Genomic DNA, 16,181 nt, shown 5'->3' with positions numbered 1-16,181 from the left:
TCACAGATTGAGAAACACTGAACTAGAGCAAAACTAAATTTTCAAACTTCAAAATTCTTCTTTAAATCCAGAAAGCATACATAAAATTTTTAAAACCATAAAGCATGCTAAAATTGATTACTGGGATGTCATGGCACAAGCCTTTAATCCCAGCACTCAGGAGGCAAAAGCAGGCAGTTCAAGGTCAGCCTAGTCTGCAGAGTGAGTGCCAGGACAGCCAAAGCTACAGAGAAGTCCTGTTTGTTAAAAGCCACATTTTTACTAAGAACACAGCTCCTTCAGTAGGGCAGAGTTTACTATTCTGTTCTTCTCCACTTTTATACTACTTCTATTTTTATTTCCTAAAGACACTCAGTTTTTAGCCAGAAAAATATCTAAAATACACAATAATTATTTCGAAAGCAATAAAACATCTCTAAACTATATGGCAACAAAATGAAATTTTTTCACATCAACTGTTACAAATTTTAAAAACTAGATGTTTACTGTTTCCTATTCATGAATCATAGCATATACTAAGTGACAATATACATTTATATTCCACAATTTGTGCCATTACCTATATAATTGTTTTCTTTTTCCTCCTTTGTTAGCATTCCCAAGGGATAACGGATCCTGATCTAAGCAAAACCAAGCAGTGAAAGAAAATGCAGACCCAGGCCATTTCTGAATGGGAGGTACAGAAATTCCTGCCATACTATGTGACAAATTAAAATACTGCAGTGCACTCTCAAAACTGAGTTTCCGTGCCATTATCAGGATTGCACGAGTCACAGGAATGGTATATGGGTGAATACACTCTGATTCGTCTACCCTGAGCAATCGCAGAAGCCGACGGAGTTCTTCAGAGCTCACAGACTGACTCCCCAAAGAACCGTGGATTGCAATCAAGTTCTCAGCACAAGTTCGATGCAGAGAAGAGTGGGATTCAAGGGTTTCAATGATTTTTATCCCCATGTTTGCATTCACACAAGTAGTCCTGCTTTGTTTATTAATGCAACAAATTTTTTTCAGCCAATCAGAGATGAAGATTTGTAGGTCATGGGATTCTAGCTCAGGAAGCCACTGGATAAGAACCAAGAGAGGATGGACATTACTAATGCCCAAAATGCCAACTGAAGTATGATCACCCTCTACAGCCTGAAAACACAAAAGGAAAGGGTAGTTACTATTCTTATAGTGAAGACAATGGAACTTCTTATCATAAAGGTTAAAAACTCACCATGTTCATAAGTTCTTTAAGCAGTTCTTGTGGTGGCTGGCCCAAAGATTTTAATACCTCGAACATGTGCATATAGCCAATTCTTTCTTTAAATACTTCCTAGAGAGTAAAACAATATATCAAAGCGCATTTTCAATGACTAAATTTGTTGGAATATTAAATATTGAATACTTATTTAAACTAATTAATATAAAATACAAAGATTATGAAATCAGTTTTATTCTCTTATATTATCTATGTCCATCTATACTCATCATTCTCTTTTGAAACAGGCGCTTTCTATGCAGCCTAAGCTGACCTTAAAATTGTAATCTTTCTATCTATATCTTTCTATAATGATAATAAAGGTACAAAAGTCCATCCAAGTAAGTAAAATTAGAAACAACTGCTTTAAAGAACTGTTTTTTTCAGATTAAATTATATGACACTTCATATGCCCTCATCTTCTCTGTCTATCTGTCTGTGTGTCTGTGTAGTCACCCTGTCCTGTTTTGCCCTCCCCTCTGCAGGATCCCTAAGACAGGGTTTTATTACATAGCTTTGACTAGCCTAGAAATCTGTCTCAAAAACAAACAAACGAAAAAGGCTAGATTAAACTTCTGATTAGTGTGGTGGCCTAGAACTGGGGAGGTAAAGAAAGAAGGATTGAGTGTTCAGGGTCACCCTGGGCTATATATTGAGACCCGGTTTAAATAACAAGAACTAGGGATGTAGCTCAGTGGCAAAGTGGAGGCCTGACATTAGGTTTACAACAATGCTCAAATTCGAGCAGAATAGGAGTACAAAGAATTTTCTCTCTGTTCCCTATATCTAAATGGTCTGTATCAAGTTCCCATTAGGAAGCTTGAATTCATTTACATTTTAAAACTTGAAGCTAAAAAGTAAAATATAAAAACTAGCAAAACACCTAGAAAACAGAACATCAGTCTATTAAATTAGGCAAAATAGACACACCAACCATAAAGACATTTTTAAAAAAAAATCAGTAAATCAGTTAGTTGTGTACAAGGATAAGAAGAACTTCTTATCAAGAGGTACTTTGTCATATAAGCTCTTGTTTAGAGAGGGAAGATGAAGGCCCTAAACACATTAAGTATATACTCTGCCAATCCTGTTGCACAACCTTTGAAATTTTAGACCATAAAAGATATTCAACTAAAAAAAACCACCTTTAAAATTACTTAACCAGCATTGAAGGCTTGAATTTCAGAAGTAATAGCAATCTGTTCTAAGTGACTTTCTGAGTGCTTTAAGTGACTTTCCTTACAAACAACAACATGAACACCCTATTATTATACAGCAGTTAAAATCAGAGTCAGACTGTAATGTCTGACATACACTTAGCCATGGTTTCCACTCCTGATAGTAGAAGAGTGGAGCATGCCACAGGCACGTCAGGGTGCAGATCAGAAGTTTAGGAGGACATCATGTCACTTAACCACATGCCTGGCGCTGCACACAGACATCTCACAAATCGTACAACAATTCAATGAGCTACTTATCAGATATGAGCATAATCAGACAAGACTGTTGCCACAGACAGCAGGTACAAACTGGCATAAGGGGATGGAGAGACAGCTCAGCAGTAATAGCACTGGCTGCTCTTCCAGAGGACCTGGGTTCAATTTCCACCACCTACATGGCAGCTCACAACTGTCTGCAACTCCAGTTCCAGAGGATCTAGCATCTTCACATGGACATATATGCAAGCAAAACATCACTGCACATAAAAACAAATCTTTAAAAAAGAACTGATATAAAACCTTGAAGTTAATGATCACAAAAAAAGAAACAGAATTCTATAGCCACACATACTGGGAAAACAAGTCCCGTACTATCAAGGTGATCACATGTGAAAAATACTCATATTCTGGATAGTTATAAACTGACTAAATAGCAAAACTGATACTAATTTTTAAATGCTACATTGTAAAATATAACTCTTTTTTTTTCCGGATCTGAGGACCGAACCCAGAGCTAGGCAAGGACTCTACCACTGAGCTAAAGTCCCCAACCCCGTAAAATTTAATTCTTTAAGCACAATAATCATACACTGACTTCTCAATACCAGCAACATGACCTCTTTAATCCCAGCAATATGATCTTCTTTTGACCAACACTTTAAACAGTGATTAGTGTGCAGTTCAGTCATCAGGGTTTTTTGTTGTTGTTTTTTTTGTTTTTGTTTTTTTGTTTTTGTTTTGGTTTTTTTTTTTTTTTTTGAGACACACTCACTGCATAGCCCTGACTAGCTTGGAACTAGTGATGTAGAACAGAAGGCTGCAAACTCACAGGATGGCAGCCATATGAGTGCTGAGATGAAAAGTGTGTACTATCACACAAGTTCATCGATACCTTTTAAAATCCTGGAGTATCCATAAGGAGTTTGTTTATTAAATTATCAGCAAATTATAAGACGCCACTGCATGTAGCTATAGGATTCCATTTTGTAAACTACAGGTGTTACACTAGGTTTCTATATACTTTCACATATAATTCTGGGATTTATATAGCAAAAAAAGTTGATAAAATGTATACTTTAAAGCTTGAGTATCCATTTTTTACCTTAGCAGCTGGAGAATTCTTCATCACTGCTGTCAAAGCCTGAATGGTTGACACAGCCAAGCAATCCAACTGGCCCTGGAATACCTAACAGAGGACAACAGCAAGAAATTAACAAATGAACCTAGAATTTTGTTTACATGGAAACCTCTTGTTCTGAAAACCTGAAGAAATAACAACATGCATTACATCCCTCTTCCTATCACACGGATGATTGAAACATAATCTGCAAGAAAGAGGTACGTAATCCACAGAGAGGAGCCACATGTCAGGAAGAATGAAGCGACGCTCGCTCAGCATTAAATGTTCTAAGGGTGAGGGGAACAAATCTTACACATGCTTTTGAAAAATAATGGACAATCTCAAGAGGAGGGGAGGGAGGTCTGCAACGAGAAACTATATTATGCTTTAATTTACTCTCAAAATATACTTGAATTTACTAGTCTTAATGACTGTTATGTAATTAATGTGTATCTAAATAACCTTGTTTGCTTAGTTTCCAAATTCTGTACTAAAATGGAAAGGGTATGTATATATCATTATATTTTAAACGAAGCATCTATTTTTATAAAAAAAATTGAGGTAAATAAAGAAAATGAATTCTATAACTATAAGTACTGGCAAGTTGGGGTTGGGGATTTAGCTCAGCGGTAGAGCGCTTGCCTAGCAACCGCAAGGCCCTGGGTTCAGTCCCCAGCTCCGAAAAAAAGAAAAAAGAAAAAAAAAAAAAGTACTGGCAAGTTTTGGAGAAGACAGTCTTTAACGCCAAAAGTGTTACAAAATAATTAAAACTCTGACTTTTATTTGGGCTTAACCATAAATATGAGATACATTAAATTTCAGGAGATTCCTCCTAGAAAATAAAACAATAACTACCACCAATAACACATTTAAAAAAATTTCAACCTAATTGCTATACATGGCTTAATAGAGCCTCACAGCATCGAGCTTAGACTGTAGAAAGCTGGGGCTATAGAGATGGATTCAACGCCTCTCTGGCCTCTGAAGGCACTGCACTCTTATACACACAGATATACTTAAAATTGAATTTAAAATGGTAGAAAGTTGTAAAGCCAGCATTGAAAATCTGCTTTGGAAACAGTATTATTATGACCTGACACCAGCCACTGCACAAATAGCGTTCTCTATTCTAACACCCAACAGACTTGGTCTGCAAGTAGAAGAAGCTATTTAGATTTCTGTTTACTAAGGTTTACCATTTGTAGGAATATTACTTAATCTAAAGTCTTGACTTTCATATATAGATTAACATTCTGCATATATAAATTCACATAAATAAGATCTGTGCTGGACTTTGCTCAAGAATAAACTGAAAGACTTCATCATAGCTACCATTTGAGTTTACAAAATCTCTTTCTTTTCTTTTTTTTTTTTTTTTTTTTGGGAGCTGGGGACCGAACCCAGGGCCTTGGGCTTGCTAGGCAAGCGCTCTACCACTGAGCTAAATCCCCAACCCCTACAAAATCTCTTATAAAAATATAAAAATAAAAAAAATAATGTAAGTATTCCCTGGAGTCTAAATAAGAGAAATCTAAAGCAACAAAAATTCTGTAAGTCTCTATCTTATACCCAAAAATGAAATTAACATATTATAACAGTCTCTTTTTCAACAACTCAGGAAACCTATGCATTAAAATAATTTTATCAAGATATATTAATTTTCCATCAAATATGTTGAGGGAAAAAAAGGCAATTTTATAAGTAGGTTGAATTTGGAGAACAACGACAAATCAAATTGTATGCTGAATTAACATTCAAAGGGTTCATCATCTTCTTCCCTTCCTCCAAGATTCAGGTTGTCCATTTAATTATAATCATTGTGTCAATAGGAAGCAAAGAATCAAGATATTAACATGACTATGCATTTTCACAAACCAGGCCCTCATGTCCCAGTGCACCCCAGTGCTGAGAAAGTGAAGCCCTCAGACAGAGTGGTCACCAGGCGGCCGGCCGGCACGGACACCAGGCTCCATTCCTGTACTTTTTATCTTCTCACAGGGGAAAGGCACACATGAAAATGGACAGAACTGTAATGATGGTTTAAGATTTAATTTAAATAGTCCTCAAAATTAAACACACTTAGAGGTGTGTGGGTTTGGAGACGTAAGAAGAAAAGCACAGGAATGGTTATCCCACTGACTGACTTTGGACTGCAGCTGAGACAAAATGCAGGCTTCGGAGGTACCTGGTCCTCACTCATCTCTGTCAGTAACTGGTTGGCAAGGTCTTTCTCATTCTTGTCTGTCACCTTACTGTGTACATTTAAAAACAGCTGTTAAAAACAGAGACAAGAACAATGCAGAAAGAACGTTAAATTGTTACCTAAAAGCAGAATGAGGTCCAGCTGGATGTCCATGTCTCTTGAAAACTAATCCAAGAATCCAGATGTGAAGTACATAACTTCCGGAAATATGTAATTATTTGCTTTCTGAATAACAATTTAATAGGAGTATACATACTATATAACTATTATCAAGTTCTTAGAATAAAACAACCAATAACTCACAACTGATTAATATTCTCAAATTAGTGAAGAATCAGCAGAGAATGCCTTTCAAAAAATACAGTTACTATTAAGATAGATAAAAGACTCCATAGGAAATATTGTATTTAGTCAAGTAAGACTGCAAAATCCTGTGACGCTAACATTAAAAGAGGCTCTTTCCAGCAATTTTTCTCAGAGTCTCAAAAGAGACTGGTGTGTGGCTTGACAAGAAAAGTCGGTGTGCAGCACGACTACCCACATTTATCTGATCTCACATCCTCTTAAAAGATATGCTTCAGCAGACCTAATTCATATTTTATTTGTACTCAGGAAAGGGAAATCCCTGGCACTCATGAAGATTACATTGTAAGTTTCTTTAAAAGACTTACTCTGGGGTTGGGGATTTAGCTCAGCGGTAGAGCACTTGCCTAGCAAGTGCAAGGCCCTGGGTTCGGTCCCCAGCTCCGAAAAAAAAAAAAAAAAGACTTACTCTGGTGGATGCATTTATATGTGTGTGTGAAGTGGGCAGGAGGCATATGCCACACTGCACACATGGAGGGTAAAGGACAACTTGTGGAGTAAGTTCTCTCCGCTCACCTTTACATGGGTAAACTCCACTCACTGGGCTTGAGTGCCAAATGCCTTAACCCACTGAGTAGTACAACTGACTCATAATTACTCTCTTTACATGAAGTAAAGCCATTAGGTACTTTAGTTTGTGCATTAACTCAGTATCCCCATTGATTCTGTCAAATCAATGAAGAGAAAGAAACTTCAAATGAAAGTGAAGTGAAGGGTAAGATTTATAAAGAATCTAAACCATTCTAATAAGAAACTTTACCAGCATCTGTTGTCATCTGAGTTGTTTTTTTTTTTAAAGATTTATTTATTTATCATGTATGAGTTTACTGTAGCTGTCCTCAGACACACCAGAAGAGGGCATTGGATCCCATTACAGATGGCTATGAGCCACCATGTGGTTGCTGGGAATTGAACTCAGGACCTCTGGAAGAGCAGTCAGTTCTCTTAACCACTGAGCCATCTCTCCAGCCCCGAGTTTTTGATCTTAGCCATTCTGGCTGACGTGAGGTGGGATCTCAGGGTTGTTTTGATTTGCATTTCCCTGATGACTAAGGATGCTGAACATTTCTTTAGGTGCTTCTCAGCCATTCGATATTTCTCAGCTGAGAATTCTTTGTTTAGCTCTGTATCCCATTTTTAATAGGGATACTTGGCTCTCTAGAGTCTACCTTCTTGAGTTCTTTTTATGTATTAGATATTGGCCCTCTATTGGATGTAGGATTGGTAAAGATTTCTTCCCAATCTGTTGGTTGCTGTTTTGTCCTAATGACAGTGCCCTTTGCCTTACAGAAGCTTTGTAATTTTATGAGGTCCCATTTGTCGATTCTTGATCTTAGAGCATGAGCCATTGGTGTCCTGTTGAGGAAATTTTCCCCAGTGCCCATGTGTTCCAGGCTCTTCCCCTCTTTTTCTTCTATTAGTTTGAATGTACACAAGCTCATGATGTTTATTACTAGCAAGCAATGGGGAGAAGGAAAAAAAGTTCTCACAAAACAGTCTGTTAATTATATTTGCCAGATTTTAGGAAATACTAATAATATCATATACACACAAAAAAGTGTGTTGTTAACTGTAATGTACATTTTTAAAAAGAAATACAGGGTTGGGATGTGGCTCAGCTGTGCTGTGCTAGCCTACCATGAGCAAAGCTCTAGTTAGAGCCCTAGTCCTATATAAACCAGACATGCTTATGAACACTGGGAATCCCAGGACTCAGGAGGTATCAAAATAAAATATTATCCCTATTATCCTATCCTCCAATTCTGAGGCCAGTCTGAGATAGATAAGACCTTGTCTCAGACAGACAGACAGACAGACAGACAGTGCCCAGTGTGATGGCAAAAGGAGGCATCTCTAGGATTCAGCGCTTGTCTGGTCTACATGGTGAGCTCCAGGGCCAGCCAGAGCTACATAGTGAGATCCTATCTCAAAAGAGCAAACAACACCTCAGTATTCACATAATGAATGAAATGTACATAAGTATTCTTTTACAAAATCCCAAAACATCTAAAATTACACCAACTATACAAAAAGAAAACAGAAAATAAAAATAGTGCTAAGGGATTTCATTGCCTGAAATGACATAATTAACTCTGGATATCAGTTAGTTACATCTCTTTTTTCCCATCCTACCCTTTTGGTTTTCAGTCTTATGATATCTACCCTTCCTACAATACTATAAAGGAAAAGTACAAATGCTATTAATATCCTATATTATTGGTGTGCAATTATTATTGGGATGCTCAGATGAAAATGAAAAATTAATTAGTCTCCAGAACTGGAAACATAACTCATTAATAAAATACAATCTTATACAGGCAAAGATCCAAGACTGATCCCTAATCCCACAAAACAGAAGCTAGCACACCAATCTACATAAAGAGTATTGTCAGCTGGGCTGGGGGGTAGCACATGACTTTAATCCCAGCACTCCAGAGGCAGAGGCAGGAGGATCTCTGTGAGTTCGAGGTCAGCTTGTTCTGCAAGGCAAGCTCTAGGATGGCCAGGGTTACACAGAGAAACAAAAAACAAACAAACAAACAATCTAAAGTTGTTGCTCTTAAAACAGAAAGTGTAAGTCTAAAAGTTTAAGAGTCAGAAAACACAAGATTTCAGCCTTCTTAAAGCCAATGATGGATTTTAAATTTTGCTAGCACTAATGACCAGTTGTACTGTTCAATAATCTAAATACATTGTAAAAAAAACCTCAAAGAATAAAATGTGCACCATTCATCACATCTAGTGACATACATCTAATGTCATGCAATGTGTATTTTATATATAAAAGAGTTTTGTATTATAATGAAACTTAAGTTAACAAGCATAGAAGTCTTTACATAAATTCTAGAGAAACAAACACATATGATATTTGTGAATACTGTTCACAGAGATGGCAGAGAAACCACCAATGGTAAGGCCAACAAGATAGTTCAGTGTATAAAAGTACTTTCTACACAAGTCCAACAACCTAAGTTTCATCCCCAGGTATCCTCTGATTTTCAGATGTACATTTTAGCATATACACATATTTATATCATGCAGACACACAGACACTCACATAAGTACACACAGATGCATGTACACATGTGCACACAATAACTACTCTTTCAAAAAAACTACTAACAGTTTAAAATTTTCCATCTGATTCATAAATTACTTTTGCTACTCGATAGCTTTACTTGAAGTTGTTTCCAGTAAGTATGAATATTTAAACAGTAAAATCTTGATTTTTGCACTATTGTACAAACAAACTAAATGACTTGTTTATTAAAAGCAACAAAAAAATTACACAGAAAGCAATATGTATATCATAAAATACACTGGGGGAACCTAAATTTTCACAAGACTCCCAATTATTTTCATATATTCAGAAATGATAACAATGTTCATAAAATGCTTATATTGATGAAAACTATAATGCCTTATATTTAATGCACATTAAATATTTAATACTAGTTAAAACCAGTAACCCTGAATATGAAAAACAAATTTACAGTAACTACCTATTACAGTGAACTTAGGGCCAAAAAAATGTGAGTAAAAAAGATTCTAGTTCCAACAATTATTAGTATTGAGCCTGACCTAGTAATTTAACACCTCAGGACATCATTTCTTCACATGTGCAATGAGTAAATTTGGAAATTTATTGTAAAGACTTCATTTTAATGTTTTAAATACTTAATTACTGCCTCAATGGTTAACTTCTTTTAATGTTGGAGATGATATGAAGATGAAACCCTTATATGCTGCCAGTAAGAAGGTACATTAACACAGACAAAATGTAAACAATAGGAACATTTCTCAAAAAAGTAAGCATAGAACTATGGTATAGTCTTGTTCTCTGACTTCTCTGCGTATAGCTAAGGAAATAATGTCAGTAAACAAAAGATATTTGCATGATTGTTTATACTGCTGAAATACGTACTACAGCTAGGAGAGAGAACCAGTGTTCTGTCAACCACTGAGCAGACAAGGAAAATATGGCACACCACATACTGTGGTATTAATGTTAACCATGAAAAAATATTAGTTTCTGTCATTTGCAACCAAATGAATGAAACAAAATACACCAGATAAAGACAGGTGTCACATGTTCTCGTCCACATACGAAAACAAAGAAACAAAGATTGATTTAATTTAAGCAGACAAAGAATTGCTGGAAATTAGGAATGATAGGAGTATCAGTGGCAAACACCGAAAAATGGAAGAGCATGATCAAAACATACATTGTGGGTATAAATAACTCATGAACCCAATTAACTTATAAAAATAATATGAGCTGAAAGACGGTGGCTGGAATACCACATGACCTGTGATGATTCAGACACAAAAAATGTTCCAAATGGAGAAAAGTCCTGAAAGGAAAGGCTCAGACCCCAAGAACTGACTTTTCCTCCTGAAACACAGTTCTTCTTTGGTATGTTTAGTACCAAAGGAAAATGCAGGGAGTAACAGGAGATTATTAACTTTTTAAAAGCTAGTACTAGCTGCTGAGGCAGGAGGAGTACCTGAAGTTCAAGGGCAGCCTAGTCCCACAGTGAGTTTGAGGCCATAGAGACCTGCATCAAAAACAGACTCGAGAGCTGTAATTATGAAACCTCACACAATACAGCAGATACATACATGTACTGTATGAGCATATTTTGGTAAATGAGAAATCACTATGTGACAGTGGTTCTCAAAGACTCTATCACATGGTGAGTTGTATCTACCTTAGATTGAATAAGTATACTTGATGACGTTCATCCTAAAGATCTATTTTTAGAATGTACCATTCTGTAAGATGTAACTGTTAGGTCTCAACCCTGGTTAGCTGTGAGAAAAAAAATTATATTTTTAAGAAGATACGAGACAGGCTGACAGGTGAGCCCTAGCAGTACCTCGTACAGGTGTTTTGGGTTGTGCCTGGGTTTTTTATGTGGTTCTGAGGAGTGAAACCCAGGCCCTGTAGCTCCCTGCAAGCACTTTCTGAACTGAGCCACCTTCCTAGCCTTGCTTGATGACTATTTATCAGCAGCCTCTGGGAGTTGGAAGATGGGAAGATAGTTCAGTGAGGTGCTTGCTGCTAGGCCTGACAACCTGAGTTTGAACATCCCCATCTTGACAAATTTCAAGGGGTGTGGGAAATACCATAAAGATTCCTTGATATGTGAAATCTGTTTTGTTTTTTATTTTCTGTTTTTTCAAAACAGGGTTTCTTTGTATAGCTCTACCTGGACTGGAACTTGCTTTGTAGACCAGGCTGACCTAAAACTCACAGAAATCCACCTGCCTCTGCTTCCAAAGTACTGGGTTTAAAAGCTGTGCCACCACCACTTGGCTAAATATGGATTCTCTTAATACACCTGAGATAACTATGTTACTGACACTGTCTTCCTAAGTGACAAAGCAATATTGTTTTACAATGATCAAAGTGTTTTATAAATACTTCCGCTGTATATTTTTCATCTCTCTAGAATATTTTCCACATAAATAATATTTGTAAGACAAGAGAGGCATGCTAACTAACCAGAAGTCAGGAGTTTGATAACTTTTGAAACTCTTATGATATACGTCATCAATATATTAATTGTACTGTGTGCCCTATTTAACGATATTACTATAAAGTAAGCAATGACGTCACATAGAAACTTTCAAAGATATGCCCTTTAACACTCAAAAAACCAAGAATCCTTACTGAGGAATAATATCAGAATCAACCAAGTGTTTTCAACTAGAAAGTACAAGAATTAACTGAAAGACATACAGATCTATGGAGTAGTTTCATTTCTAACCTCTCTAAAACCTTTTTAGCAACATCTTTTTAAAATTTAATTTAGGAAGTTGGGGATTTAGCTCAGTGGTAGAGCGCTTGCCTAGGAAGTGCAAGGCCCTGGGTTCGGTCCCCAGCTCCGAAAAAAAGAACCCCCAAAAAAAAATTTAATTTAATTTAATTTTAATTGGTCATTTTGTTTATTTACATTTCAAATGTTAAACCCACATGATAGGAGAGAACAAATTCCCACAGTTATCCTGACCTCCTTCATGTGTGCCACAGTTTGCCCCATACAAACAAGAAATAGATGTTTAAACATTTAAACCCCTCCCAGTTCCCCCACCCAAAAAAATCCCCATTCCACACCCCATCACCCTGCCTCCACGACGGTGCTTCCCCGTCCTACCACTATCATCCTCTATGCTGAGGCATCAAGATTTTTCAGGATCCAGGCTTCCCCTCTCATTGATGCCAGACAAGGACATCCTCTACCACATATACAGCTGGAGTCATGGGTCCTTCCATGTGTATTCACTGATTGGTGGTTTAGTCTCTGGGAGCTCTGGAGGTCTGGTTGGTTGATATTGTTGTTCCTCCCACAGGGTTGCAAACCCCTTCAGCTCCTTCAGTCCTTCCCTCAATTCCTCCATTGGGGTTCCCTTCTGATATTTGACTGTAAGTATCCACATCTGGATCCCTAAGGCCCTGACAGAGCCTTTCAGGAGTCCATATCAGGTTCCTGTCAGCAAGCACTTCCCAGCTTCAGCAAGTGCCTGGGTTTGGTGGCTGAACATGGCATGGACCCCCATGAGCATACAATATAAAGCACAGAAACATAACTGTTGTGTACTCTCTCACACTGCTGTGGCAAGTGTAACTGGAGAACAGAAACAACAGTGAAAAAGCTAACCGGCAATATGTACTGAGAGCCTTAACAGTGTTCTGATTCGTTTTCTGGATTTTCTAATTACTTGAAAGTTGTTTAATACAAAGTCTCCTAATTTTAAAGACATACAAGTCTAGTTTATACCCTGTGACTATGAGTTCTACAAGAAATAGAATTCCATTTACAAAAAACTTCAAAGAGTTACCTGATAGAAAATATTGAGCTGAGAAGATGACTCAGTGAATGGAAGTGCTTGTCAAATGGCATATGGAACTGCACTGTATTTGTATGCTCTAGACAAACAGTCAAGAAACCAGAAGCAAATTATGACTTTAAGTGGCCTCAAGTATGTGAATCAGTGCCCAATGGAAACATAGTACTTCCTAAGCTGAAATGTCATCATATAAAAAAAGTTCACATGAATTTTAATACTTTTAGATAACCATAAACCATATAATTCTAGTTTCAATCAAGACAAGGCCTATCCCCATGTAGACAGTGCATAGTTCTTTCTTTAAGGGGCTCTTCTGAGATGGAGGATTTAGATATCTGCTAGTTCCTAGACCAGGGTATACAACTACTGAATGCACTCTGCCTAGCCTGGGCTGAGCAAAATGAGAGCATGAGGCAGAGTGCCCAGTGATAAGTGCCCACCCTGAGAGAGGACAGCTTTGGCCAGAGTCCTACATCTGTCTCTCACTGGATCAAGAGATCTTGGACAAAGTATAAATCTTTGTGTCTCATTTTTCTGATCTCTGGTATAGGGTATGTATAAATACATACTAATATGTTCTAATTTTATAATGATAATTAAATCAGTTTAATTGTTTAAAGATAAAACTTGATTATGTAATGAAATGAAAACACAAATTAACAATAAAAATGTCTGTAATAATGTGGTCAAATCTGAATCAAAATAAGCCTTTATTTATTTATTTATTTTTTCTGTGAAACGAGATTCCACTAAATGGCTCTGACCTCTGACTGTCCTGGAACTCACTCCATAGATGAGGCTGGACTCAAACTCACAGAGCTCCACCTGTCTTTGCTTGTCCAGTGCCAGGATCAAAGGCATGTGCCACTATGACCCCCCCAAAGAAACATTGTTAAAAATTATAAACAATGCCTCAAGATGGCTCAGGGAGATAAGGTACTTGTCCAGTCTGCCAACCCAAGTCTAATCCCTAAACCCACATGCTAGAAGAGTAGAATCAATTCCCACAAGTTACCTTCTGATCCTCAACATTCATGCTGTGGTACAAATAACTAAATAGGCAAACAAACAAACTTTCATGAGCAAAAATAATAATAATAAAGTACCTTGCAGTTCTGTAGAAGTCGTATGAGATGTTCAAAGCAATTGCTGTTGAGAAAAACGGCCTGAAGGACAGGCCTGTCTGCGCAATCTAACATGGCTGTGATGGTGTCTATAAAAATAAAAACAAAGTCACTCATGTAAAGGTAAAACCTTGTGATCAAACATCTACTGCTATCATTTTAGACTTTTAAGTTGACAGAACAGAATACAGACGAACAGAAATCAAATTTTGAAACTAAGAAAAATTATTATTTTCAACTTCTTTATAATTCCAGCTAGTTTAAGATGTACATATGACTGGAAAATACTTTTCAGCAACTTGCTAAAGTGTTCTGAAAGGCTAAGTTCTGTGTCTGATTTGCAATTATAAGCAGTATCTGGTTATAATATTTAGTAGTCATGTTTAAACACTATGAAGTGAGTACATGGCCCATAACAGCAATGATAACATTTATCTCTCATTTCCTATTGCAGTGATAACCCAATCAAGAAATCAAAGGACATCTGGCATGGAAAATACCATAGTTCCCAATAAAAAAGAATTCTATCTAACAGAATCAAACTGATTTTTAAACTTACAATAACTAAAGAAAATGACATTATAGCAAAATGATTCTTAATTTTCTATATAACAATATTGTAATGTACCATTTCAATAATATTTTATGCACATTTCCAAATTAATATAGTACATATGAATTTATATAATAATTCATTACTGTTTCTTATGTCTAGGTGGAGAGATATAAAAACGTTTACTCCTGGCTGGGTGGTGGTGTACACCTTTAGTCCCACCATTCGAGAGGTGAGGCCAGCCTGGTCTTCAGAGAGAGTTCCAGGGCAGCCAAGGTTACACAGAAAAACCATCTCAAACAAACAAAAAAACAAAAAAACAAAACGAAATCAATGTTTTATCTGAGTTTCCTAGTGTAGTGTAACGACGACATACACTGCAGTAAGTACAGTTCTTTAACAACCTAACATAGGCGATACAACAAGAGTCGTATAGAGTACTGATCACAGTGCACAGCATACTGAACTGAGGTCATGGTTTCCATCAATGAACCTTTCCAATGCAGTGTGTGGGAGCCACGAGCTATCTCATGGACATGGCACACTGTGGTTCTGTGCCTTATTCATTGCTCTATTTACACAACATAGATTACAAAGGGAAAGGGAAACATCATTCTTTTTGTATTAGGTTGTGCATTTTAACTGTAGTTATTGTCACTTCCACTCATGCCTACAATAGAACTATAAAAAGGATTTACATAAACAATAAAAATAAGTAATAACCAACTGATTATGTTTAATCTGGATTCTAGAGTCTAGGATGCACTTGCGATATCACTCATTTTTGGCATGACTTATTCTCTTCAGGATCACAAAGCTGGTGAATCAGAGGATGGGCCTGTAGTCGGGAGGTTTTGCCTTTCCCTGCCAGTTCTGCTCACTAGGAGCTGAGAGACTTTGAGAAAATTACTGCGCATCTAATTTCTATACATTCATCTGTTAGAAGGAAATAAGGAGTGTATGTAATCTATTGATGATTAAAACAATTGATGGAAAGTATTTACTACACTAATACACTGAATTCAAAACAAATTCAGTCATTTTGAAGGAAAAAAAAAGAAATCATATAAACTGGCTAGAGAGTTAGTAAAGCATAGAAACCAGATATTCTTGCACAGATACAAAAAGAAGAAAGTCAGAAGAGACCTCTGTGACTACTAGACAATCTGTCCTAAAAAACAGAAACATTAGAGGCATTTACCTAATTAACATCACAGTAAAGACTACAAATAGTACCTTCTAGAACTTATACTTCCTGACAATTTTAGCCATAACTGA

General features: G+C 36.7%; 1 protein-coding gene across 9 annotated transcripts in view; it reads right to left on the bottom strand.

Moving 5' to 3' along the window:
• Nbeal1 (neurobeachin-like 1) overlaps positions 1-16,181 on the bottom strand; it is a 168,607-nt gene that overhangs the window by 109,812 nt on the left and 42,614 nt on the right. For 7 of the 9 annotated variants that reach the window (XR_010055002.1, XM_039084849.2, XM_039084851.2 and 4 more), the window contains 5 exons: positions 14,333-14,439; positions 5,991-6,077; positions 3,788-3,871; positions 1,223-1,321; positions 560-1,140 (listed from right to left, as the gene is read on the bottom strand). Coding sequence is in view for 8 of the 9 variants with exons in the window: in XM_039084849.2 (XP_038940777.1) it covers positions 560-1,140; positions 1,223-1,321; positions 3,788-3,871; positions 5,991-6,077; positions 14,333-14,439 (958 nt within the window). In the remaining variant the exon portion in view is untranslated. Of the gene's footprint in view, positions 1-559; positions 1,141-1,222; positions 1,322-3,787; positions 3,872-5,990; positions 6,078-14,332; positions 14,440-16,181 lie in introns of those variants that run through there. The other 2 variants (XM_039084852.2, XM_063268126.1) reach the window with 2 other exon arrangements.

This window comes from Rattus norvegicus, chromosome 9 (assembly GCF_036323735.1).
Source record: "Rattus norvegicus strain BN/NHsdMcwi chromosome 9, GRCr8, whole genome shotgun sequence".
Classification (NCBI taxonomy): domain Eukaryota; kingdom Metazoa; phylum Chordata; class Mammalia; order Rodentia; family Muridae; genus Rattus; species Rattus norvegicus.
The sequence above is the reverse complement of the archived record's forward strand: the minus strand, read 5'-3'. Positions and strand labels throughout refer to the sequence as shown.